This window comes from Gymnogyps californianus, chromosome 16, assembly GCF_018139145.2.
Source record: "Gymnogyps californianus isolate 813 chromosome 16, ASM1813914v2, whole genome shotgun sequence".
Taxonomy (NCBI): domain Eukaryota; kingdom Metazoa; phylum Chordata; class Aves; order Accipitriformes; family Cathartidae; genus Gymnogyps; species Gymnogyps californianus.
In genome coordinates this window covers 14,239,702-14,265,086 of record NC_059486.1, presented here as the reverse complement: position 1 = coordinate 14,265,086, position 25,385 = coordinate 14,239,702, and the positions used below count along the sequence as shown (strand labels likewise).

The 25,385-nt window shown below is 46.5% G+C and overlaps 2 protein-coding genes across 2 annotated transcripts; one reads left to right on the top strand and one right to left on the bottom strand.

Moving 5' to 3' along the window:
* Window positions 1-2,613: 2,613 nt before the first annotated feature.
* On the top strand, window positions 2,614-9,067 carry HVCN1 (hydrogen voltage gated channel 1). The gene is made up of 6 exons (XM_050906823.1): window positions 2,614-2,667; window positions 4,400-4,641; window positions 5,231-5,335; window positions 5,822-6,053; window positions 8,227-8,339; window positions 8,686-9,067. The coding sequence occupies exons 2-6, from the start codon at window positions 4,435-4,437 to the stop codon at window positions 8,749-8,751; spliced, it is 723 nt and encodes a 240-aa protein (XP_050762780.1). The 5' UTR covers window positions 2,614-2,667; window positions 4,400-4,434; the 3' UTR covers window positions 8,752-9,067.
* Window positions 9,032-25,082, bottom strand: TCTN1 (tectonic family member 1). Its single transcript, XM_050906822.1, has 15 exons — window positions 24,902-25,082; window positions 23,057-23,177; window positions 20,847-20,977; window positions 19,915-20,081; window positions 19,418-19,505; window positions 18,430-18,539; window positions 15,344-15,364; window positions 14,788-14,913; window positions 14,062-14,187; window positions 13,602-13,684; window positions 13,113-13,253; window positions 12,652-12,808; window positions 10,883-11,008; window positions 10,389-10,533; window positions 9,032-9,785 (listed from the first exon to the last, which is right to left on the bottom strand). The coding sequence occupies exons 1-14, from the start codon at window positions 25,080-25,082 to the stop codon at window positions 10,390-10,392; spliced, it is 1,722 nt and encodes a 573-aa protein (XP_050762779.1). The 3' UTR covers window positions 9,032-9,785; window position 10,389.
* Between the last annotated feature and the right edge of the window lie 303 nt (window positions 25,083-25,385).

Here is a 25,385-nt window from a genome sequence, read left to right as displayed (position 1 = left end):
AGTTGTTCAGTGAAGCTGTGGTACTTTAAAACCGACAACAAAACATTAATTTTGCTTGCAGTGTTAAGACCTGATCCCCAACGGTGCTCAGGCCTCCGTGGGAGGATACGGGAGTTTCGGGCACAGGAGTCCCTGATGTGTACGATGTACTTTAGACCCAAGTTTAACCTCTGACCGATGCTAATTGTTGAACAAGAACTGGATCTAGAAAAGAGCATTTGGGGGTGCAGCAGCGTCAGGCCCCTCTGCATTGCAAAGCATCGGGGCCCCCGCAGCCGAAGGGCCTGGGCCGTGACGGGGCGTTGGAGGGGACGAGGGGACGATGTGGGGTGCTCGAGGCGGGCTGAGCTACCCGTGCGCTGCGCCGGGGGCTCCTCAGGCGCCACATAAAGCGGTTCTTATTCAAAGTTGGGGCTTGCAAAGTATGGCACAAAGCGTGCTCTCCTCGAGGATTTTCGGCAGCTGTTGAGTTCCTGAGGTCGAGCTCTTTCCGAGCAGTTGGGTTTTCTACCCTTCCCACTTCTGTTGAAGAAAGGGGCTTGAGCCTCGGGGGGTTTCAGTGTTAGAAAACATCTTTCCGGTCTCTTTGTTTTCATGGGCATTTGTGTTTAAGTTAAAAAAAGCTCTTTTTTCTTCGTAAGATGCAGTCCAATCCCTTTTTCATTCCACTGGCCGTCTTCTGTCCCTGTTCCCCTTTCACTGCAGGTGACCGGCACTGACACCCGGCGGCATCAGTCCCTCATACGCTGGAATTTAACTGCCGAGGGCCAACGCTGCCCCAAGGCTGATACCAACATCCTGCCCCAGGGGCACGGCAGCCGTTGGCGGGCCCGGGGATGGCAGCGGTGCTGCTGAGGGTGGCACTGGGCTCCCAGCTCTGCCCCGGTGCTTTGGGGAGTCCGTGGGCTTCAGCCTCTGCAGCTCAGGCACACGGTCCTGACCCCCACATCCCAGGCTCAGACTGAGATTAACAGACTTGGCTTGTGAAAAAGGGTGCTGTTACTGTAAAAAGAAGTGTAGAAATAGGGAGTTTAACCCGCTGGCAGGCTCAGAAGAGGTTTAAGGTGAGGCCCTGGGGTGAGGCAGCTGAGCTTCCCCTGCTCCAGTCCTGTAACGCTGGATTCACCCTTAAATCGCGCCCTGGGCACCAGCCTGGTCCTCACCAAGAGCTTTGTGGCTCTGCCGGCAGCGTCTCCTCGTGCTAGCCTGCCCAGGCGCCTCGCGGCCGTGGTTAACGCGCAGCCCCTCGGAGCTCTGCGTGCACGTACTGATTATGGGGATTTTATTTAAGTTCTGACAATGAGACTTCACATTTGTGATCGCCCTGGTAGCTCCGCTCAGCGGCTGTACTCGTGGGCCAGGTGAGCCCGTGCTGGTCCGTGGTACGAAGAGGACTCAGCTCATGGAGGAGCAGAAGCTGGCCTTGTTTTCTCCTTAAAACCTGCAGTCCTTACCGGAAAGGGTGTCGGGTCTGTTGAGCTCTCAGGAGAAGATCTGCCACCTGCAGTTCCAGTCCTGAGCTGGTGCTTTCCACCGTTCACTGGTTGTGTTGGTGTTTACTGGAGTCAGCTGAGACCAAAATGCCTGAATTAGCTGGAAACTCCCAGGATAAAACTCCTCCCTGCTGCTGCTCCAGGGTTGCACCTTCACCGCCCCACGCTCCCGGGTGCTCAGCTGATCTCTGCAAGTAGGTGGTTTGGGGTGATGGGCAAGGGACAGGGGTTTGGGGGCTGTGGGAGGGCATGGCCTGCGCTGGTTCCTCATCGCCCCAGGGAGGAGGATGGGGATGGGCCTGTGCGCTGTGGGGTGAGGCGCTAGAAAATTTTGATGTTCCAGGAAGTTTTAGACGCTTCCCAGGAAGAAACCTTTTCCAAGAAACAAATGTCTTCAGGCTTTTGAAGTGTAAAAATGGAGAGACACCCCTTCATGAGGGAAGAATTAGAAATATTTTGGGTTTGTCGCAGCAGAGGTGCAATGGAGATGGGTCCCTGATCCTTTCTGCAGCTGAGTTTGCTCAGGGCACTTCCAAAACCAGCTCATGTTTGAAAGACGGAGGGGAACCCTAAATAAGAAGAGGCCTTCCGGTAAAGCATGAGCCTATAAATGGAGGCAGGTTAATCCAGGCCTAATTTCTAAGGTTTATGCTTTTGTAATCCTTTTGATCCCTGGACCTCCACCTACTTTGTGGAACTAATCTGTGTCCCCGCTCAGCAGCTGAGCTCTGATCTCAGCAGAGGCTCACGATTCCATTTCACGCCTATCCTGGATGTCCGCTCGCTTTGTCCGGCGAGCTGGCGGGGGGGGCCTGATTACAAAAAAAGTTTAAAAACAAACGAACAAAAAAGTTTCAGCTCCATCCAGCGGGTCCTGTTGCGGCAGCTCCCGCTCAGGGACGTATCGCAGCCAGGCGGGGCAAAAAAAAAAAAAAAAAAAGCTGCGAAAACGGAAAATGTCGGAGCGGGGATCCCGGGGATCCCGGGGATGGGGACCCCGGCCCGGGGGCTCCGGGATCCGCTTGGAGCCTTGTCGGGAGCGATGGGGAGGGAGCCGCCGGGGCCGGGCCGGGCCGGGGGAGGCGGGGCCGGGCCGGGGGAGGCCCCGCAGCGCCGGGGGAGGCGCAGGGCAGCGGCGGGCGCAGCCGGGACGCGCACGGTACCGGGGGCCGAGGTGAGGTGGGGTGAGGGGGGAGCGGGGCTGGGGGGGGGCGACCGGGACGCTTACGGGGCTTGGTTCGGTGAGTGCCGGCCCGGGGTGGGGGGGTTTGCAAGCGGGGGCCCCCTCGGGGCCGCCACGTTCTTCCCCTCGGGGGTTCCGCCGGGGCCCGGGGCTCCGTCCCGCTGCGGGAGCGGGGAGCCGACATGGTCGCTCCGGCCGGCGTTGTGGAGGCGGGGGAGGCTGGGGACTTCCAGCCACATCCCGGGTCCTGGTTGCTCCGTCCGCCGGCGACGGCTCCAGGCCCCGCGGCCCGAGCGAGCCCAGAGGCCGTCCCGCAAGGGGCCGGGGGGCTCGACACCCGGGGCAGCTCCGGTGGGCTCCGCTCAGCGCCCGGCGGCTGGGAATGAAGGTGCTGCTGCCATGACGGCAGCGTGGGGCCATCTCCATCCCCTACAGCGGGTGACGAGGTGGTCCGGAGCCTACGTGCCCTCCAACAGCCACCACTGCTGTGAGCAGATCCCACCGTGGCCCCCCAGGACCTCTACTTGCAGGGAGCTGAGGGGAGGGAGAGCAGCCTGGGGGCACGGGCAGACCCACGGCAGCTCCGGCGGGCCAAGAGCGGCTTGTGCTGAGCTCCCCGGCCGGCTTTGGCCAAGGACGGATGCGCAGAGAGCCCCGGTGAGGGATGGGGATGTGGTTGTTTGCCAGCAGCAGGAGCAGTTTTCGGCAGGGTTTGTGGGCCAGGCAGTCTCGCCGGGTTGACCAAAGCGGAAAGGCGAGCTGACGGGGCTGCAACGGGGGAACACGAGAGCAGGCACGGAGGGAGCCTCTCCTGCAGCCGTTCTCAGCGCCGAGCTGCAACCGGGATTGTCTGCGGGTTTGGGGTTGGTCCTGTCCCTTGCTGGGTGCCCACAGGGACGGGCTGAAGCCGGGATGCCCAAGGGTGAGGTGGGCCCTGGGGGATGCGGAGAGAAGAGATGGAGGGGACAGCATTGCCCGCTGGCCAGGCAGCAATGCGGGGGATCACCTGCTTATTTTGCCTGCAAAGGCTGAAATAATGGGGGCCCCTGACATTAATGAAGGGAAATTATGGCTGTTCTTCAGCTTGGTGGTGTGGTTGGAGGGTGAGGATGCCCCGGTTAGCCCTGGGGCGGCTGGGCTGCAACCGCGGCCACCTGAAAGGATGAGGGCAGCTCTGGGAGCTCAGCGGAGGGTTTGTCTCAGACCCGACGCTAACGGCAGCCTGCCCTGGTGCGCAGGGGGTGAGAGAGCAAATGAAGGGGAGGAAATCGCCTGCTTCCAGCTTCTGACGAATAATCTCCATTGATCAGCGTCTAATAGAAGCACGATGGCTCTTTCTAACGGGAAATGGGCAGCTGCCCCCTCTTGCATCACGAGATGCGAGATAAGGGCTGGTGGTTTTTTCTCCTGTAATCAATGCTTTGTTTTGAGATGTTTGGAAATACCTCGCGAGGAGGTTCCTCGTTGTAGAGCAGCACAACGGGGTGCAAACAGCACCGAGGAGGGCGGCGGGGGCTCTGCGCCGCACCGTGGGAGGTGATGCAAAACAAGCGGCACCACCGTTAAGCAATTTCCCGTCAGCAGGGCCCGTCCACACCGCCCGGTCAGCCACGTCTGAACGAAGCATCACGCTCTTGTCACACTCGCTGTGGTGAAACGAGGGAGATTTGGCACCCTCGGTCAGCCCTGAGCGGGGAGGTGATGCTCTGCTCTTGTCCCTCAGACATTGGCAGGGTGATGCCAGCTTGATCCAGAGCCATGTCCAGGTACCTGAAGCACTTCACGGTGGTGGGCGACGACCCCGTGCAGTGGAGCAACGACTATCAGAAATGGGAGGAGGAGGAGGAGGAGGCTGGGGAGAATGGGGAGAAGCAGCCGGATTCAGAGATCAAGCTGGAGCCCACCAGGAGCCGCATCTCCTTCCAGGACATGATGAAAAAGCTCTTCAGCTCCCACAGGTTTCAGGTGAGGCAAAACAAACCGAGGCCGAAGGGAAATGAGGGTGAGATTTGGCCGAAGGCACCTGTGAGAGCAGAGCCGATGTGGGATAGAGCTGAAGGCGGGCTGGGAGCAGCGCCGAGCTCCTGAGCACTCGTGGCTCCTGTGAGAGCGGCTGCTGCCTCCGAGCTGGGCCGTCCTGTCGGAAACAAGCCGCTCCGCAGCGGGCGCAGATGTTTCCTGAGCGGCGACAAGCCTCGGTGCACGCTTGTCACGGTGCCGGCAGAGGCACGTGCTCCCCGGCTCGAGCTCCCCGAGACCCCCCACGCCAAGCGGTGGGAAATGGCTGGGTTTGGGGGGGGAGTCAAGCGGTTTTGCGTGGGCGAGACTTTGCAGGAATAACCCACCGACCGGGGGCTGTGGGAGTGGGAGTCCTGGGTGGGAGTAACAGAAAGCTCTGTGAAATGCAACCAGCCGAGTCGGGGACACAGGGCAGGGTCTGGCCGGGCACCCTGCGCCAGCGTTGGGGCATGTTTAGCTGCAGGTTGCGTCGGCTCCTCTTGCTGATCCCCCCGTGTTGGGAGAGGATTTCACATCGGTGGTTCTCCTCTGACAGATCCTGGTTGTCTGCTTGGTCATCCTGGATGCCTTGCTGGTCCTTGGGGAATTGCTTATGGACTTGAAAATCATCCATCCGGACAAATATAATATAACCCCAAAGGTAAAATGCAGGGAAGTGTCAACGTGGACCATGACTTCCCTCTCTTTGGTGTTCAAAGCCCACTAGATAGGACAACCGGGCAGGCAGGACCTTGACCTTCAGCCTCGCTGAGCCGGCAGTTGCAGGCACGTGGACGAAGGTCTCGCAGGGACTCGTGTGACAGCCCTGCAGCGTGCGAGGCCGACCTGGCTCAGCTCACGGCGCTCTGTGTGGCAGCTTCATGTTTCCTTGGCCTGCAGCAGAGCTGAATTGCTCTTGCTGCTCTTCTCCTGGTTGTCTTCGCACGTCCTGGTCTGGCTTACCCAAAGCCGCTGGCTGCCCAGCTGTGGTTGCTCTGGTTGTCCCTTAGAGCTGAAGAAAAGTCCCCAGCCCTCCTTGTAGAGTCAAACCAGACGTGCCCTCAAGCAGTGGAGGTTTTCCAGCCTGCCCGGTTCACGTGCACACAGGAGGGGCTCCGGGCCTTAAACTTGCGCTGTCTTTTCCCAGGTTTTCCACTACCTCTCCCTTTCCATTTTAACCATCTTCCTGGTTGAGGTGGGGTTTAAAGTCTTTGTCTACCGCTGGGAGTTCTTCCACCACAAGTTCGAAGTGCTGGATGGGATCGTCGTCGTCGTGTCGTTCATCCTCGACGTCGTCCTCATCTTCCGAGAGCACGAGTTTGAAGCTGTCGGGCTCCTGATTCTCCTGCGGCTGTGGCGAGTGGCCAGGATCATCAACGGTAGGTGCGCACGGCCGGTCGGGAGCTTTCCCTGGTGCGTGGGCTGGATTTGCCGACCTTACCCGAATTATCTGGGCTCACGTCTTTTTTCCCTTCTCAAAGCCATCTGTGCGACCCCGGGGCCTTGCTCTCCCAGCGAACTCAGAGTTTCACCCGTGCAGTTTCCGTTGCTGGAGCGTGGCCTTAATTAGGCTGTCATTTCTTTGGAGCAGCAATCATCTGCTGCTTGTGTTGGTGCGATGCCTCGGTGATGAGGGCACGGCAGCTGGGCCAGGCTAGCGGGGATCCCCAGCTCTAGCACAGCAGCATTGGCACGTTCTCCTAAAAACAACCCGTAACCTGTTCTTGCATCCCTCCCTCCTGAGGGGGATGGCTCACGTCTTAAGTTTGCATCGTAAGATCCTTTTGGCAACACTTTAACAGGGGAGGAGGGTAAAACCCTGCCCTCCTGAATCTACTTCTGTAGCAGAGTGGGTTTTACTGCTCTGATGTTCTGCTGTGACTCCGTCATCCCCTCCGAGGATGCTGCAGGGAACATCCTGATCTCACTCTGGATCTTTCTTGCTTGGATTCAAAGGGTTTACCATACAAAGAGGAATATAAAATGTCCCCAGATCAGACTTCACTGACTCTGCTGTTGTAATTGTAAATTGTTGCAAATAGATGTAAACTCAGACACTTCTGAAACAAGCGTAGCTGGAAACATTTTCTTCCTTCTGGGGGAAGAGGTTTTGGGATTTAAAAAAATGCGGCAAAGGGATTATCCCCAATTCCTGCATGAAACCTCAGCTCAGGTACCGTCCTGTGCCTACAAGTGCACTTTTGCTGAGCGCTCTGTACTTGATGCAGCTCTAAGTCTTGTTAGTTGGAATAAAAAGAAAGGATGGCTGGGGCCGTGTCTGTCACCTCCAGCCCCCTGCTGCCGTTTTGATGGGGAGAACATGCCTGATCAGTGGCAGCGGCCGGGAAGAGGGAAGAAGTGAGAGCAGCTTGTGGCTCTCTTTAGTTCGGAATGAAAGTCAGAGAGAAACCGGATTCGTGTGCAGCTGCGTGAGCCACAGGAACCTCGGCGTCTCTCAGGACGCCATTTTACAGCAGAAAACCAGTATTGCATTTACAAGTAAATCCCCTTACCCTTGGGTGCTCCTGGTTTTCCTCCCAAGCTTTTCGCCATGCCCGCCCGCTTGGAGCAACGGAGGGACAAAGAAAATCTGCCCCAAGCTCCGGGCGTTGTGCGTCAAAGCCTAGGCACGGTTCGCTGCCTTCAGTCCCTGTTGATTGAGAAGGGACCGGCTTACAGGCAGGTGGGGACTGTTCGATGTTATCAATGCAAATAAGCAGCATCGCTCTGCTTTGCCTTCAGAGAAACGAATCCCCAAACCCCAAGCCTGCTGCCTGTAGCACTAGAAACACTGGCACGCATCGGTGCCTGCCTACGTGCACGTTGTTCTGTCAGCAGCCGGAGGAGAGCTCCGTCGGGTAGGAAGAACGTGATGTTCTTGATGCTCTTACCAAGCTATTTTTTTATATCCCCCCACCCCTCTCAGAAAAAGGTGGGAAGGAAATGCCTTTACTGTGAGGGCTGAGTTCACATGTAAAAACCTAACAGTATTTCAGTACAGAAGCGACACCTCCGCTGTAATGAGAAGCTGCGTGCCCTTACTGCAGCCGCGCAAGGTGAAGGCAAAACCTTGAGGACCTGATGATGTGCCGTGTCCCGCTCCACCGGGCCGGAGCCATCGGCCCCGGGGGTGGACGAGCCTCGTGCCCCAGGCTGTGCTGTGCGCTGCTGTTAGAGCAAGGCTCCCCACTACATGAAATCAGCTACAGCGCAGCCCCTCGTAACAAGAAAGCTGCCAGTTACATCCCCCCCCAGGCTCTGCCAAGGGAGCGAATTCAAATTCAGGATTTGAGTGACAGTCTGGCTGATTAATTCAGCTCAGAGGCCGGACTGCCTCTTCCCAGCAGAGTATCGGTATCTGAATCCCTGGGGTGGCTAATTTAAAACCCTCCTCATTAAGAAAAGCACTTGGGAAGGGTGGTTTGAAGATGACAGAACCAGAGCTCGAGAGGAACACGTTTAACTCCTTGAGTACAGACCCTGTGTACTGTTAACCTCCTGCTAGCGGCTGTTTTACATTGTAAAATGAATCCACTGTGAATTGTTTCACAGGAATAATTTTATCGGTAAAGACCCGCTCTGAACAACAAGTGTCCAAGCTAAAGCAAGCAAACCTGAAACTTGCAACAAAGGTTGAACAACTGGAACACAGCTGTGTAGAGAAGGTAAGAAAACACTTTTAATTTAAACAAGGCTTACCCGCTGGCTACTCCCCAGGACAAGCTGGCTTGGGATCCTTTTGCAAGGTTGCCACACTGTCAGCTTGGTTTCTTCATCAGAAAGCTGTGGGGTAAGCTGGGCTGAAGAACCACAGCCTCGCCTGTTCTGCCTGTGCTTCCCTTAGCTGCTTGCTGCAAAGGGATGACGGCTACCTCTGTCCTACTTACTTTAGCCAGGTTGTCCTGTTTTACTGCAGTGAGATACCTTAAAATAGTTCCCCAGGTTCCCACAGATCTTCCCACTGCTGAAATGTAAGAGCTATATTAATGAGTTGACTTTTGTCTCCAATAGGAGCAAGAAATTGAGAGGCTTAACAAGATATTAAAACAGCATGGACTCATCAGCGAGCAAAAATAGGAGGCCAGTTTTCCGAGGTGGGGAAGTCTGCTCCGGAGAGTGCGGTGTTGAAATCTACCAGTTTGACCTGAAAGGTTTTCCTGTCTCTTTGCTTTCTCTTGTATAGTGTTGCCTATAAACATTTTCTATTTGACCACACTTTGATTAGATCTTGGGATTGCAAAAATAGTTTTGCTGGAAAATTAATCACACGTAGTCCCTGTAAACAGTAATTTCATAAGACCTTTCTTGTACAGTTGTACAGTCAAAACTGCAAAATAATTTAATAAAGACACATCTTTACAAGCTACACATCCACAAAAGTACCACTTATTTTAAATAATTTCATTTTTCCATGATAACGTTCTTTGTTTGCAACATCTTGTAGAAACTTGCAGTACAAATGATAAGAACCCAGGCTGAAAAGGTCATTTCTTCTCTACAAGCTGACCGTTCATCATTAGTATTTGCCAACCGTTCTTTTCATATTGTTGGTAGTTTCCTCATTTCTGTTGCCGCTTGTGCCACTTTGTTATATAAATAACGTTCATTTCAAAAATACCAACACACCACTCCTTTAGTTGACAATCAAATCAGCACCAAAATAGAGGCAAACGTGTGCCATCTTACGTCAAACAATGCCTTGTTCTCAACAGCAGATTTCAGTTCTGATACTGCGTTCTCTCATCTCGTCTTCCATTTTAAGTGTTCGTTTGCAGCCCGCTGGGCCACAAAGTTCTTTGTTTCCACAGCTCATAAATCAACACATTAAAAGAATTAGAATATATAAGAACAGATGTAGATGAGTGGACTGCTGGGAACAGTTAGACTCCAGAAAAGCCATTAGAAAGCATATTCTAAAGGACCAGGCTGGTGTTTGAACACAACGTGAACTTTTTCAGGTACTAGAAGCTCCCTGTGGAGAGACTATTTTATAGCTGAAGAGTGAGATTCTGTAAGTGGGAATTCTGAAAGGTGTTGACTGTAGCAGGCATCTCCAATTGATTTCAGCCAGAGTCAGCTGGAAGGGTCATTGAGCTTTTCCGAAAGCATCACTTAAGTGTTCAGATTTTTAAAGAAAGGTAATTAATTAGTGGTTTGGGAAGAATAGCTAGAAATATGTGGCTTATTCATCTATGAGAATAGATAAAGCAGAGACCTTATCTAATAGCACATGATTACTTTAATTAACAATTTAGCTCTGCTGTTCACAGAATAATGAAACCTAGTTTCCTATGGAGCCGTACTGTGTCCCTGTGCTCTTCCCTTCCCCTTCTGCCCCCACGCTGCTAGGCAGGCAGCTCGGACCAGCGCTAGTTCAGAGCATCCGATGTGCCGGAAGGCTGGTGGCTGTACACGTGCTGCCTGGCCAGCTAGAGCCACCATCAAGTTCATACTGCAAGCTTTTTTTTCTCTCGATAGAGGTATAATTGGGAACTTTCCACTTAATGTGGGTTTTTTTCTGCCCTAAAGCTTCTGAGAACCCTCACAAGGGCTTGCCCTTTCTCTCTTGGCCAATTTTAACCCAGTGTGTCTACAATTTAGAAGAAACTGATGGCCCGTCGCAGTGACTGGATAAACCTCGCTTCTTTAGGAAATGGACTAAAAATCAGAAAAAGCAGAAATATGGCTTTTTTTTTTTTTTAATGCATACTTACCTTAGACAAATGGAAAGAAAAAATCAAAGGGTAACTTGGCATTAATGGTGGGCCAAGCTTTATAGCCTGGCTCTGCAGGTGAAGAAATATTGGTGAAAACAACAGAACTTGTTATAGGAATAGTCCTTTCCCTTCCTGGGGGAAGCTGCAATGAAAATACAAATGGACATTAGCTTCAGTTTTCTCTTTGTATGACTACTTTGTTTAGACAGCGTTGTATTTTCAGCTGTTATTTGTAGTAAGTTTGGGTTTTTTTCCATATACAGTTCCACATTTCTTTTCATGAATGATGTATAGATTTTTATTGAAGTGTGTTTTGGCAAGCAGCCCACAGTTGTGTTTGAGTTGGAACAGAAACTGTTGGGTGCAATATGCATTCTAATTTGAAGTGTTACCTTCAGATAACGAGATTAACTGGGCCACTGTTGCACAGCTGATAACTAAGCAAAACAAGCCATTCTTTTTATCTTAAATCCTGTAATTTAATTACATACCTGCTTCACTGTGGTGGTAGTGATCGTTGCTGTAACGTTCACTATTCTGGCTTGAGGATTGACTAGGGATCCATATTTAGTCCACTTCACTTCTATTTCAAGTGATACTGGTATTTGGCATGAGCTCTGAAAAGTGTTATAAATTCTCTCATTTATCTGACTTGTACAAGAGTGACCACATTAATTATTCATCTTATTAAACTGGCAAAATGCCTCCCGAAAGCTCGCTCCGGGAGGTTACCGGAGCAACGCCGCCATGCCTGTGCCCTGGACTGCTGCCTGTGCAGGCAGCGCAAGTGCTTGCAGCCTTGGCTCAGGGGCGTCCCTGCAGTTTCTCCATAGCTGACAAACCGACTCTGTAACTGCACTTCAGGCAGGACTGTTCTACCTGAGGCAGGACTTTGGCTCTTAGTGATAGTGTTGAGCTGGCTCTTTTTAATAGGAAGACTTATTTCAGTAATACTGCTGGGACAGTAGAAAATCCTTCATTCTGCCAGGGCAGAATTTTGAAGCCTAGCGTCTTTAAATATTTTTAGGTATTTTTAGGTACTGAGAAGTTTCTGGTTACAGAAATCATTCACTGTTTAGTGCATGCAAAAGCACCTCTAACCAAGCTGTCATTGAGGGGGTGCTGTCATTCAGCGTGTGCCAAGCAGCACTGCCTGCCACCAATAGCAGGGACTGCGCTGCATCGGGAGGAAAAGGGCTAGTACAGAAGATGTTGAGAATAAACGTGTTGTTTGGCTCACTGTTTCTGTGCTTTAAAGGATTCTTGCTATCTTACTCTAACCTGGTATAAGAGCACCAAATAGAAACACCAATTCTGTTACTTCACACTTTCAACCTCATCAGTTGTCTGCTTCATCCCATCTAAACAGCAAGAGACTAAATTGTGGCTAGAACTGGGTTGTTTTGTACCTAATGTGTTGTCCTGATCCATAACTGAGGTGCCTGGATACCAGCTTGATTAAAAGTAAACTCTGTCCTTACAGCAAGAGTAAACCCCCTTGTTTTTTAATATTCCAGGAGGACTTTCCTCCAGTTTGTTTCTGAAATTTTTTTTCCCCATAGGTCTGAGAAGCCTAAGCTGACGCTGCATGTCTTGGTTTCGGCTGGGATAGAGTTAATTTTCTTCTTAGTAGCTGGTACAGTGCTGTGTTTTGGATTTAGTGTGAGAATAATGTTGATAACACACTGATGTTTTAGTTGTTGCTAAGTAGCGCTTATCTTAAGTTAAGGACTTTTCAGTTTCCCATGCTCTGCCAGCAAGCAGGTGTGCAAGGAGCTGGGAGGGAGCATGGCCAGGAGAGCTGACCCCAACTAGCCCAAGGGCTATTCCATACCATAGGAAGTCACGCTCAATATATAAACTGGAGGGACTTGGCCGGGAGGAGCGGATCGCTGCTCGGACATCGGTCAGCGGGTGGTGAGCAATTGCATTGTGCATCACTTGTCTTTTCTTGGGTTTTATTTCTCTCTTTTTTTTTGTTATATTCCTTTTCGTTACAATTATTATTATTGTATTTTTATTATTATTAGTTAGTATTATATTTTATTTTACTTTAGTTATTAAACTGTTCTTATATTTCAACCCACGAGTTTTACTTTTCTTTTCCCAATCCTCCTCCCCATCCCACTGGGAGGCGGGAGCGGCTGCGTGGGGCTTAGCTGCTGGCTGGGGTTAAACCACGACACTGCAGTACAGGTACAGATCTCAGGAGAGAGGACAGTGAGAGTGAAGGGGGTGGTGGCAGTGGTGTAACTTTCACCTGTTCTGAGGTCTGGAGGTGAGTTATCGGCACCCAGTCGAGCACATCCCGGGCTTGAGAATTTCCAAATGAGGCCACGTATTCAGGAAAGCTTTGTCCCTTCAGTAAATCTAGGAGGCTCTGAGTCAAGGGCTGGCATTTCATAGCTGCTGTAATTCTTCCAGGAAAAAAAAAGGTGAGTTAAAGCAAAATCCATTGGTTTGGCACAGTAATAATTTCCCCTTGCTCTCATGCACTGTGCAAGCCTTCTGGCTACAGTTGCTAATGTACACAATCTTCAAGAGAAAGACCATTGTTAATGAAATGACATTTTTTATAATTAAATACTCCATTCCCAATACTCCTACAGCTGTATAAATGTCCCAGGACCTGAACAGATCCTAATGGAAAGGGTTGTCAGAGGATTAAAAGCACTAAATCAAAAAAAAAAAAAAAAAAAGAAAAAAGAAATGTCCTCTTACCGTAACTTACAGCCTGATATCATGTTATAACCAAATAATATTGGGGTTCTGGCTCCCTGTGCTGCCAGACAGTCCTGGTTGGATGTACTTTGCAGAATGGTAAGTTGACTGTATTTGTTAGTATTCTGAATGATGCCAGATGTAACACACAGTTAAAGGGAAATTCAATACTTGATGTATATCATGAAGAAAGAATCCTTCATCACATCCTTAAAATATGTCTGAAAATGCTCTAATAGCTCAAGACTCCTCTGACACTGTGAAGAAGCACTAGAGTGTACAATGAAGGTCTAAATCTACCTCACTAAAAAGTCCCAGGAGATTGCAGTCAGGACTGAGTCATTCACTACTTCTAAAACATAGCCCAAAAAGCACACTTCTGCTTTTGGTAAAGAACAGATATATTTTATAGATGTCCATGCTAGAAAGTGTTTGTGAAGATGGACCAGAACAAGCGCTGCAAACAAAATTTCAACAGGGAAAGGATATCCTTGTGGCCGGAAGCCTGCTCTTATAGGGAGTCCAACAACATAACCAGGATTACCACTGAGAGGAACTGGCTTTGTATTTACCTGCAATGCAAACGTACAGTGTTAGTTCTTATCCTGTACTGAAATGGTTGGAAAACACAGAAATATTTCACTTATTTTAGGATTATTAACTGCCTTGAACAATGATAGTAGTAAGACTGCTCTGTAAGATTCTAACAGTTCTCCAACACTGGAGCAGGCTTTGCTTTCACTGGATACAGAGTCACAAGATGACTCTTCTAAATGTGAAAAACAGACTTTGGAGACCTTTATTGCCCAGTTCTGAAATGCTGCCTCGTTTGTGTATCCAGGGCAAGTTACATTTTACCTTGCTGCTAACGATTGTTCTGATTCAAGTTTAATAAGTTTTGTAATTAAATGTCTTTCAACAAGTCATCCGTAACATCTCTAGCAGTTACCTGAGTAAAGCTGATTTCAAAGCTCTGCTGTACTGAAAGTGCTTCTTTGTTAATTGCCCCCAAGACAAAAGAAGCAGCTGCTTCTATTATTTCTCCTGCATCTGTGTATGTAATGTGATAACTCACCTGAAAATTAAACATTTTAGATATCAATTAGAACAAATACATAAGAGTATGAAACTAGAAAAAAGGAATTTAAAAATATGTAAGTATTGTTTTCTTTCTTCCTTGCTTAAGAAACACTCAACTACATGGTAGAGATATACTACATCCTCTAGAGGCTGGAGCCTCTTCAGACCTGACTTCTCGATAAACCTCGTCTAAGCATAAGGCCAATGTTCATCTACTTAAGATTAAAAGATGAGATGATGCGCACTGTGTATTCCTCTGGCTCTGCCACCACTGTGCCTGAAATCATCTTCTGCCAGGCATAATGTAGATTCTAAACTCATGTTATTGTCTGTTATGTCACATACACACAGTAATAATAGAAAAGGATTTCATCCTGTCTCCACATTACGTTGCATATAGTTATTATTTTGTTGCAAAACACTCTCTTTTATCCCAAAGTCAGTGTTTCTCCTGTCACATTTGCTTTGGAGATGTCACAATATATGGAAACTGTGCAAGGCCTTTCTCACATCTTTGCAATTTGTGAATCAGAAGTGATTCGATGCATACATGCTTTCCATCAAACGTGAGGAGGAAAAGAACTGTCACACCTACCCCAAGAACTATATTTATGCACAGTTCATCCAAAATCATAGGGAGCCTGAGGACATCACTACCATTAAGTAAATTCCGCATTCCATTCAGAGACTGGACAACTATGGACTGGACAGTAATATTAACCTGAAAAACAAATTCATGTAATTTCTGAATATTGTATATAATTATTTTTGGCTTTTTCTGTATTATTACATTTCTGACCGTTCCGGGTTCTGTTCCACAGAGACAGCAGTCAATAATCCTCTGAACAACTACTATGTTACATGTATTGCTGAAGTTCAACAAAAGGTTCTATTTTTAAGTAACTAGAGAGAGTTACTTAAAAAGAGAGAGTTTTATATGAGGGGAATGCATCAGGCTTAAATATTTGCAGGTAGCATATTACCTTGGAGTTGCTAAGTATCATTGCTGATAGCAAATGATAGAAATTTTTTAATGTAAAGATGAAGGATGAAGTCCCTGTTCTGATGAAGTCAGTGAAAAACGCCCACTGACTATAATTGAGCAAGAATTTTGCCCCCAGCTCTTCCAACTAAGTTAGAAGGATACTTACCATCTGACTTGATTTGGGCACCTAGAGAAGAATAAAAGAACAAATTCAAACAATAGCAAAGGTATGACCTATTACAAGTAGCAGTTAAGTAAAGCAGTTAAGGCTTAACTGCTTTGCCTATTTAACTCTCTATCATTACAATAACTTTTACATCGTGGAAGTGATTGGATATACACTACAGTATACAGGTAGTGTGAAAATAACTGCCGTTCTTTGTGGCTTGTAGGCAAAATATTATAGTTCAATCCTCTTCTTCCTCTGACAGAAACTGGAAAATTTCTTGATGACTTCCGTCAGTTTTCTATCGGGCCTAGCTTTGACTACATTCCCAATAAATATACAATGCATTCAATAAGTAGTAGATTAATCTAGTGTTTCCCTTGGACACTCTGTTTGCAACTCAGAACTAAGAAACACTGAAAAAGTTTACTTGCATCAGAAAGGTGGCCCGAAAAAGGCATCTCACTTTGGCATGACTGTTATTGTGCATCATAGCGTTTGACCTATTAAGGGTGTCAGAGAACATTGTTCCTATTGCAGATCTGTGCAAAAACACTTGTAACTATTCATAGACTGCCAGGAAGTTTAGGAAGTCTGCCAGGCTGTTCATACCCAAAGAAATGAAGAGCTTTTGTTGTCCCATTCTGATGGTAATGAGTCCATAGTTTCATGGTCTCTAAACAAAGAAATGAGAAGGAAGTATCCCTCTTGTTATACAACATGTGGACATGCACAGCTGCCCCACTGGAAAATTTTCACCAAGTTTTCATGGAAAGGCAGAAGTGTCAGACCAAGGTCATCAATCAGGCCTGCAAAATACTCACATAGGGCACCATTTTGTCGAAAGTTTTATTTTTGTGAGTTCCCAATGAGTGTTTGATTCGCATCTTTGGGAAGGGACCAAAAATTGGACTCTGACCATGAAGCAAGTTCTGCAGAATTATGACAGGATACAGAGACTAGTCTGCTCATCTAACGTCACTGCAGAGAACACATTCCTATAAGCTGGAGACCTGAAGGTGATGCAGGTAAAGTCTGTCGCACACTGTCACATATTTATATCAACATCCTGAGGTACAGCTCAGCCACCAGAATCAGCTGTATGAATAAAAGTGCTTCTAAAGATTAGACTCGTCCTTCAGAGAAGCATGCTGTTTCTGACTAAGATAGAAGGAATGATCACTTCTCCTAAAATTCTATTTATCTGTGACTGGGGTGATGGATTATGTTTCTGTAGGTCACTGGCAGACAACACTCCAGCTTCACTGCTGCCTCCCACTGACTCATCTTCCCACCAGCCAGGGAGGCAAGCAGCGCGTTGCTTTGGCAGCTACACAGTACACGCTAACCATGGTGTGAAGCATCACGTTATGAGTATCTCGGGTTCCAAGCATCCCCAATGCCCCTTGCATCTGCTGGACAGGCCGGGGTAGAGAGCAGAGATTAACTGCAACAATTACCGAGACCTACATATCACTCAAGTTGCCCAGCCTGGCAGTGAGCATGGGCTCATAATGATGGGGATTTCTGAAGGAACTGCAGTACCAGTCCTCTCAGCAGGGGCTCCCAGCAAGCCTCCCTGGGTTGATGTGTTTTGCTATTTCTTTTGCCGGCAGCTCCACCTGCTGGCACTGGAAGGGCTCCCTGCTCTGCCCTGTGGCCACCCTGTCCCCAATATCAAGTCACTTTTCTATTGTCACATCCCATCTTCAGCTCCCTTTGGGAAGGGGAGCTTCCTACAGACCATCTCTAGCATCTGTTCAGCCTTCTCCACTTCTTGCATCTGATCCTTCCCGAATGTCCAATGTACTTTGGACAGAAAGCTGACCTCTCCTAAGCTGGGCTGTTGTAATTGGCAAGCAGCACGTGGGTAACGTGTTATGTACTGTTCTAGTGAGGAACGGGAATTCATCTTTTAATTCAAAAACATTCAGCTGCTTGGAGCCTGTCCTGAGGCATGCTTTTTCTTTTCTGGTTCTGCAGCCACCAAAAATTCTAATTTTGGGTGCACATGGGAAAACTCAAAGCCCTTCTGAGGCAGAGTTTTCTCTACCTCTTCCACAGCGGAATGATCAAAAGCTAACATCTGTGAGCAACACTTTGCTGATTTCCCTGAGGTCCTCAAAGATCAGGAGAATGATCCCACCTGTGAGAATGTGAACTACTTAGTGGGCTTTCCTTCACTGTTGATAGATTTGGAATCTGTGAGGAGACTGGAAGTGGTCTTTAAGCAGTCACTCACTATGGAGTACTAATTAAATTAATTTAAATAATTACATAAATTAAAAACATTTTAATGGAGGAGAGTATGCTGTTTCTTGATGACCTTCAGCTTCCGGAAGGAGCTATCAGGTTAAGGTATTATGTATTTCAGTTTCAATTTTGCATGCATGATTTCTTTGTCTTCCTGAATATCTGTAAAGGGGATTTATTTATACATAAGACATTGTCCTCCAGTTCAAAAAGGAATGAAAAAGTAAGCTTCGGTTTGAAAAATAACCACAGACTTGATTTGGTAGTAGGCTGCATACAAACAAATTTGCTCTCAGTGGGGTAAAAGGTCATGTTCTTCGAGGAGTATAAGGAAGGCTTAGCATGCGTGTGCAATACCTCACTGTTAAAAACTGAGGCTTGTAAGAAAGGTATATATGCAGAGGATTAAACCTTACAGGTTCTTCTTTAAGTACAAAGGTTTACCAACTCTTTAAGACCCAGACTTCTTAGAATTATGCACTCTGGTAATAGGCTTCTTGGAAAAGCTTGAACATGCACAAAAGCATAAAACTGCTGCCATTGCAGTAAGCGCTAGCTCAGTGATACAAGCTTGTCTCTTCAAGACCATTATTTTTGTTGGCTAAGCAGAGAACAGCAAATGCTTCTGTTACTGAAGCTTGAAGCAAAAACATTTCCAAAGGCTTTCTGTATAAAAGTCTGTTGCATAGGGAGATTTTTTTTCCCAACCCACAATTTAAAAATCCAAATAAGACACCATATCCTTTAGTAAATAGAAGTTACTTAATTCTGGAGACGCAAAAAGATATGTAATATCAACGGTCAGCTATATAACTGTTTCAAATCATACTTACTGCTAAAATGCTGGAGTTGATATAGAACAGCATACTAACCGCTTGAATGTTGTCACATTTTTCCACACTTACTGATCTAGTGCATTTCGTAGCCTGATTTACTAAAAACCCTGGAAAAAAGTCACAAAGTATTACTGAACGAAATTAAAGAGTAATTACGAAAAGCAGAAATAAAAAACAATATAAGAACCTCAAGTATAAGCAAAAGTGAAAGTAAACGTAATTTCTATTGCAGATAAGGTTTTATGTGAGCTATAAAGAATGATACTTTCTTAGATTCTCCAAAAATGCTATGAGACAAAATATTACTTCTTAACAATAGAAGCTTAATAAAAGCTAGAAGATTTATGACTTCATTTTTGAGATCTCATAAGGTTTTTTCCTTTCACAAGAGACTTCAGTTTTCCTATGGTCATCACCATGATTGTTATGATACCGTATTTAATAATAACAGTGGGGTTTGGAAAATGCAGGTGTGTGTTTTCGGTTGTGGTTGTGGCTTCCCCCCCCCCAGATTTTCAGGAAACTGTGTGAAAGGTTAAAATGTAGGGCTCAAGCCTGCAAGTCTGACTTGAGTTGCATTCAGGCTGTGAAAGGAACCTCATTACATCAGAGGGACATCTTTCAAAGGTTGCCCAGTTAGGTCTTGCTTTGTGTAATAGCCTCTTCCCTCATGGTGTCACCCTTGTACTATTTTATTAAATCAATTATGCCAAATAGGATGTCTTATTGTAGGATACACAACCCATTAACAAGACTGTCAAGGATTTACATATCTAACGTTGAATGTTTAATATAGATGCACCGCAACTTCCAATCTACGTCTAAAAAACCCCCAGAGAAACAGAAGCTATTTGAAAAAACATTTGTTCATGAATCTTTATCTGAATTTACATTTGTGTGTGTGCCAATTTACTGACTGATTAAGCTTGAGTCAGAGCAGAATACTCCAAAGCAAATAAACTGGAATTCAAATGCATTTTCTAACCTGCAGGATTTGCATCCGAGCACCAAGAGGAGACAACAGGACTAGGTAGTCTTAGAAATTCATCCACTGTCTGTATAGGAACACCATACTGCCAAATAAAACAACACACTGAAGTATATAGGTGTATTTCAGTCCATGGAAAGTTTTAGAGCATTTGTATTAACAATAAATCTGAATAAAAGTAGTACTTATTTCCACTATATCTGTCAACACTGTATACTACTTTGCGCATCAATTCTTAAGCCACTGCTAACAGCTTTATGTTTACAATAGCAAAACAGCTACTTATTTTTCAAAGATCTTAAAAATCTAGCTCACTTTTTAAGTAAGCTAACACAATACATTACACTTCTATTTTTACATTTCTATATTTAAAGACCAAAATAAAGTTTCTCTTTTCCAGAAGAATTGCATTTTTTTTAAAAGCAGATGCAAACAATGCTCACTTGTTCTTTTATGGAACAATCTAATACTAATCGAATCAGATAATTATTTACCTCGTATCTGTAACTTTCATTCGCATCAGAAGGATTTTGAGCACCTGTGTTCATATTCCAGCTGTCAGGCTCAGCACTGAAAGAAGCACTTCCAAACTGTTTAAGCAACTGATCAAAATTTTCAGAAGTAGGCATTTCAGGGGAACTGAAGGAGAGTGCTTGTTTATCTGTCAAAACATTTTTAAAAATGAGATAACTTTTAGGATAAAAGATACAGAAACAGCATTTAGTAACAATTTTTCCTTCTGGAGTTGTTAAAGACTCAGTTACAGAAAAATATTAATGCAACTTTTCTTTAAGAAAAGCTTTCTCTTTTCTTTAAGACAAAAGCTAGGCAGTATCTTAATTCATCATTTCACCCAGATCCATGAAAGCACAAACTTAAACTTAAGGAAAGACATAAGTCCTTTTCTTTCAACATCACGTTTTCTACCAGCATATGTTGCAAAACAAAGACATGCCAATTAGCGTCTACAGTTTCCCTGCTAAGTATTCAGATGACTACTGCACAGTCATAATTAAATTAAGAGAACAATCTTACTGATCACTTCTTACTTCCCTGCAAGTCAATTCAAAGCTGGGCATAAAGGATTTGTACCACTGGTGACTATTACACGGTTACAGTAACCGATTGGAAAGCAGTCAGTTTCCCATGAAACAACTTTAAAAGTGATTTATTGATGATGCTAAATTCTTTACAAAAAAAAACACGAAAACCCAATTTTTTTTCAACAAAGAAGACTAAGAGCATATGAGATGTTTTAACTCCATAGTTTCACAAGTGAAAAGATTACAACATATGGACTGTGAGCGTACAGAATAACCAGTTTTCTCACAGGTTTAGTTACTTCTAATTTTAGTCTGTTTCTGGTACCTAAAGAGCTTATAAAAATAACAGCACAATGCTTAATATTGGCAACAACTCTACTTACAGTTTGTAGCACGAATGCAGAAAACACTGGGATTGACTTGGTCAATTAATTTAAATATCCTTTCTGGTGGATTTGCTTCAACATCAAGCGAATATATAGCAGCTTTCTGACTACAAAGACGGCTGTCACCTCTGCAAACAATAATAATAAAATCAATGATCCACTAGAAGCTAGTATTGACCATATTTTAAAGTTCCTTTCATGTATTGAGGCAGCATCAAAAAAAGCACTAAAGAGATTACTCTTTTTAACACAATTTATATAGCAACTGTGCCTCCTTAGAAGATTTATATTGTTTTATAGTGTGTGCTTAGTAATAAATAATTCTCCAACGTTTTATCTAGCAGAGGAAACTGTGTGAGCAGCAACATGAAGAAAGCTAAGAGACAGACCAGGGGGAAGTGAAGAGCCTGACAGTAATAATATTAGAGCTAAAATGACAAGTTGGATGGGATCCAGATGGTGTGAGACACCACAAATGCAGGGTGCACCACAGGCTATACAGGGCTCAGAAGCACTTTTATTTATACATCAGGAGTGGAAATTATGACCTTTAGGGTAACGTGATGGTGTGAAGACCAGAAAAAAGGTCGGTTTCATGAATATTGGAATAATATTCACTTTGCAGGGGGGAGCGGGAAAAAGTCCTACTTGAGATGCATGTAAAAGAAATGGCAAAGTGAGAAACAGGGAGGTGAAATAACCCATCCAACCTAGGAAAAGTATTTGTAGATGTGCCATGGGTTCATCAACAGCCCAGACCTGCAGTAGGCTGCACAGCAAATGTGCCAGTTCATACCCTGAAGAGTACTGGTGTGTCCTACATGCTAGAAATACAAGACGATGATCCCTGTGAAACTGGTACTTAGGCAGGGTTAAAGCACTCAAGGACAGATATTGAAGAAGTGAAATGACTTTTAGAAATGACTTTTTAGGCATGGAGTTAAACTTTTCCATGAGGTGAACCATTTGTCAGTAGAATCACGTCATAAATCAAACACCCATTTTCTGCTGTTTCAGAGACCACATAGCCTCTTACTTGTGATCAGTCAAACCCTTTCAGTAACTAACAGAATTATGCAAATGTATACAAATCTAGATGTAAATAACGAGATCCACAATACTTGCAGTCTTTGAAAATCCCATGGATTTTCATGCAAAATGAACATTTTACACAAAAGAATTTGGGGAAAGAAACACAACTTTATTTTATGGATTTCTAGTTGACAAAGACAGAATAGTCACCTGAGACAATCAAACTGTCACTCAGGAAGGCGTTGATTAGACCCTTCTGATATATATAAGTACCTATAAAAGGGTAGCAGTAGTCATTGTGTGCAAGAACAATAAGAAACCACAGTCTGGGATGACTGCTAATTCAAATTTCAAAGCACCAAGAATAAACCCCAGTGTTCAGATTGGCATAATTTATGCAGAAGGTGGGTTGAAGAGCTGTACTTATTGTTCTGAGAAGTCACCAAGAGATTTTTTTACATTACAATTTTGAAGTGAGCTTTTTTAACTCCTTTTTGAGAAGATGAAATTGGGTGAAGGTGTTTTCAGATAAACTGTAAATAGCAAATAAACAACTATCAGCATTACTTTATTGATATAACGTTACATTTTACTGTTTGTAAAGTGACAGACTGGCAGTGAGGCAGCAGGTTGGGACGCTGACTTGTAAAACTAGGATCAGAACAATGCTCACACTACTTCATTAAGCCCTGAATTAATCAAGTTTCTAGCTGCTATCATAAATGGTAATGAAAGAGGTTACTGATAAATTGCTGATGACCTGCGGAGGTGGCCAGATGGTCCCATGGTATCAGCTTTCTTAACTTCCAGACACTGCATTATATTGATGAACATCTAAAGATGCATTATTCTTCCCCCACCAGACAGCATCACCACCTAAGCGCCTATAGACAGTAGCACAATGAAACAGGAGAAAAGAGCAAGGAGCACGAGTTTAGAAAAGAGGGAATAAGTGAAAGAGGAACGAGTGGGAGGCCAATTTGCTGTTCTACCCGGTTGGGGCCAAAAGTTTACAGGCCTAGTGCAGGAAGGACTGGTGAAAGGGTAGGCAGGAGTTAGGATGGCAGGGGGTAAGGGGGGCTAGGAATTGGTAAGAGGAGAGGATAGAGCCCTTACAAACGCATGCAGCACATAAAACAGGATTTTATATTTCATATAGCTATTTATCCACTTACGTGACAATAGGAACTGAACATGTAGTAAAGAGACTGAAATCAGCTGCACTGCAATCAGGGTCACAGCAGCAATTTACATCACACTGTGCCACTAACAGATCACAAACACACAGCTTGGCAACTGGAGGAGAGATTTAAATTAGAATTAGAATTGGAACTTTACACATTACAGCATGTTCCCTAACACTTTCATTTTTCACCTCGCCTTATTTTTGACAATGGTCAAAAGTCTATATCCAAATTCACGTGCTTTTTTTTTTTAAGTCATTTTTAAAAGCCATCTTTTCTGCTACTTAGCAAATCTATTTGGAACACAGTAACAAAAGCAAGGGCATACTAAAATCTGATGGTGTGTCCCCTGTGAAATCAAAAAAAGCAAATTAATAGGAATTTTGAAGGTATGAAAATATACTCAGCTCTGCAGCGGGAAAAAAAAAGAGATACAAACCAGGTATGCCTATCTACTTGTTTCAGCTTATTGGAGGAAAAAAAAAAAGAAACATTTTGTTAGAGCAGTGAGATGTTTACAAGTATTGAGCATGTTCCAGGGTCCAGTAATATATTTTCCTGATGTGCCAACATAACCATAGTTGACTTCTTTGAAATTGTTTTTTCTGTCTTTGGACACTGTGAAACAGTGTAATAATACAGAAAGTAATTGCTAGTAATACTGTAAACTGTCTCGATAAAATACATTTGGCAACTTCTTAAAACATTCTTAGGTTTTCAAGTTTCTAAATTCAAAGAACAGATATTACTCTGCTGAACTGTTCAAGAGAGTTGCTGTTCTACAATAAATCTAAACTTAAGAATAGCACAGAATGTAGAAAATGAAGACCAGTGCTCCATAGGAAAGACATTCAAGGAATGCTCATTTTCACAACTACTGCTGCTTTTATTTCAACTTGACTGTTGCCCATTTCTCTACAGCCTCCGGGATGCTCTCTGACCATCTGAACAGTATCCAGGTATTTCCTGGAATCTCTGAAGTTCTGACTGTTCTGTTAGCTGAGTTTAGCACTGGAATCCTTAGCTTACCTTATAAACAAGAGAAGTTTAAACATGGATGATTAGATTGTGCAGTTATGTCTCTGAGATCACAGATTTAAGTCTCTTTTCCCTAAGGAGGCACACACTGGGACAACATGTTTAATTTGGCAAGCAATCTAGGGAAGCTGAACCGATGGCAACAACACTGGGAAATCGAAAGTCAAATAAAAGTATACCTGCCGATTAGAAGACAGTGGGAAACATCTTCTGATAGCACAGTAAAAAAACCTTGTGATCTATATTGCCATAGCACCACTATATATCCACCGAGCCGGAGATGAATTAGGAGTCTTGGGGCAAACTGTGTGCGCAACCAGCTCGGTGTGTAAGTGGAGATCTCCAAGCACATACAGGGTGAGTCTGGGTGCCCTCTGTGAGGCCAGGCTCTGCCCTGTGGGCTCCGAGCAGGGTGCTGGGTGGGCAGGAGAGCCTGCCCTCTCTCAGGGCCGACTCACAGGACTCTGCATGCTGGGATCAGCGTGCCCAGTACCTGAAGGCTGTGTAGGGCTTGCTGAGCCTGCCTTTCTGAGGAGGCTCCGAGCCTTGGCTGGAGCTGGGTGCTGCTACAGAGGGGTGCTCAGAGCCGCACTGCAGCACAGCCCCGGTAAATCCCCAGGGAGAAGCAGGGCAGCTGCCGCGCAGGCTTGTCCCAGCCCCGGGCGGCTGCAATGGGAGCCGGAAGAGGGCCATAGGCCCAGTGGCGACAGGAGGCCCGAGAGAGGCCGTGAGTGGGGCTTCCCTTGACCCGGGAAGAGCCGCCGGTGCCCTGCAGACCCCGCCCCACAGGGCACCCACCGTCCGTGACCGGGGCCGGCCCGCTGCGGGTGCGCGCCCGGGAGGCAGCGCGGGTCTCTGCTGGCGCCGCGGGACCCGCCGCGCTGGTCATGGGCTCGGGGACGGGCTCCGCGCTCGGCTCTGCTGCCCGGAGCGGCGCCAGGAGAAGGATGAGGACCCCGAGCCTCAGCGCCGCCGCCATGGCGGCCGCTCCCCTAGCAACGGCGCGGTTACTAGGGAGCGTGGAGCATCACGGGAAGGGCCTGTTCCGCCCCTCCCCGGGGCATCACGGGAAACAATGGGGTCTGCGGCTGCGGGGCATGATGGGAAGGGGGTGGTGCACCCCGGGCACCATGGCGGGCGGCGAGGGGAGGCCGGGCCTTGGCGAGGGAGCGGTGCGGCCCTGCCCTGCCTGGCTGCCATCTCCCGCCACCCTCAGCCGCCCTCAGCGCAGGGAGACTTGGGGTGAGGCCACACGGTGGGCCTCTGGCTGGACATGGCCTCC

Coding starts and splice junctions, on each gene's coding strand:
- HVCN1 (XM_050906823.1), top strand. CDS start 4,435: ATGTCCAGGTACCTGAAGCACTTCACGGTGGTGGGCGACGACCCCGTG. Junction 6,054..8,226: donor AGTGGCCAGGATCATCAACG/GTAGGTGCGCAC, acceptor ATTGTTTCACAG/GAATAATTTTATCGGTAAAG. Junction 8,340..8,685: donor AACACAGCTGTGTAGAGAAG/GTAAGAAAACAC, acceptor TGTCTCCAATAG/GAGCAAGAAATTGAGAGGCT.
- TCTN1 (XM_050906822.1), bottom strand. CDS start 25,082: ATGGCGGCGGCGCTGAGGCTCGGGGTCCTCATCCTTCTCCTGGCGCCG. Junction 14,914..15,343: donor TGCCCAAATCAAGTCAGATG/GTAAGTATCCTT, acceptor TTTGTTTTTCAG/GTTAATATTACTGTCCAGTC. Junction 10,534..10,882: donor CTACCACCACAGTGAAGCAG/GTATGTAATTAA, acceptor TTTTCATTGCAG/CTTCCCCCAGGAAGGGAAAG.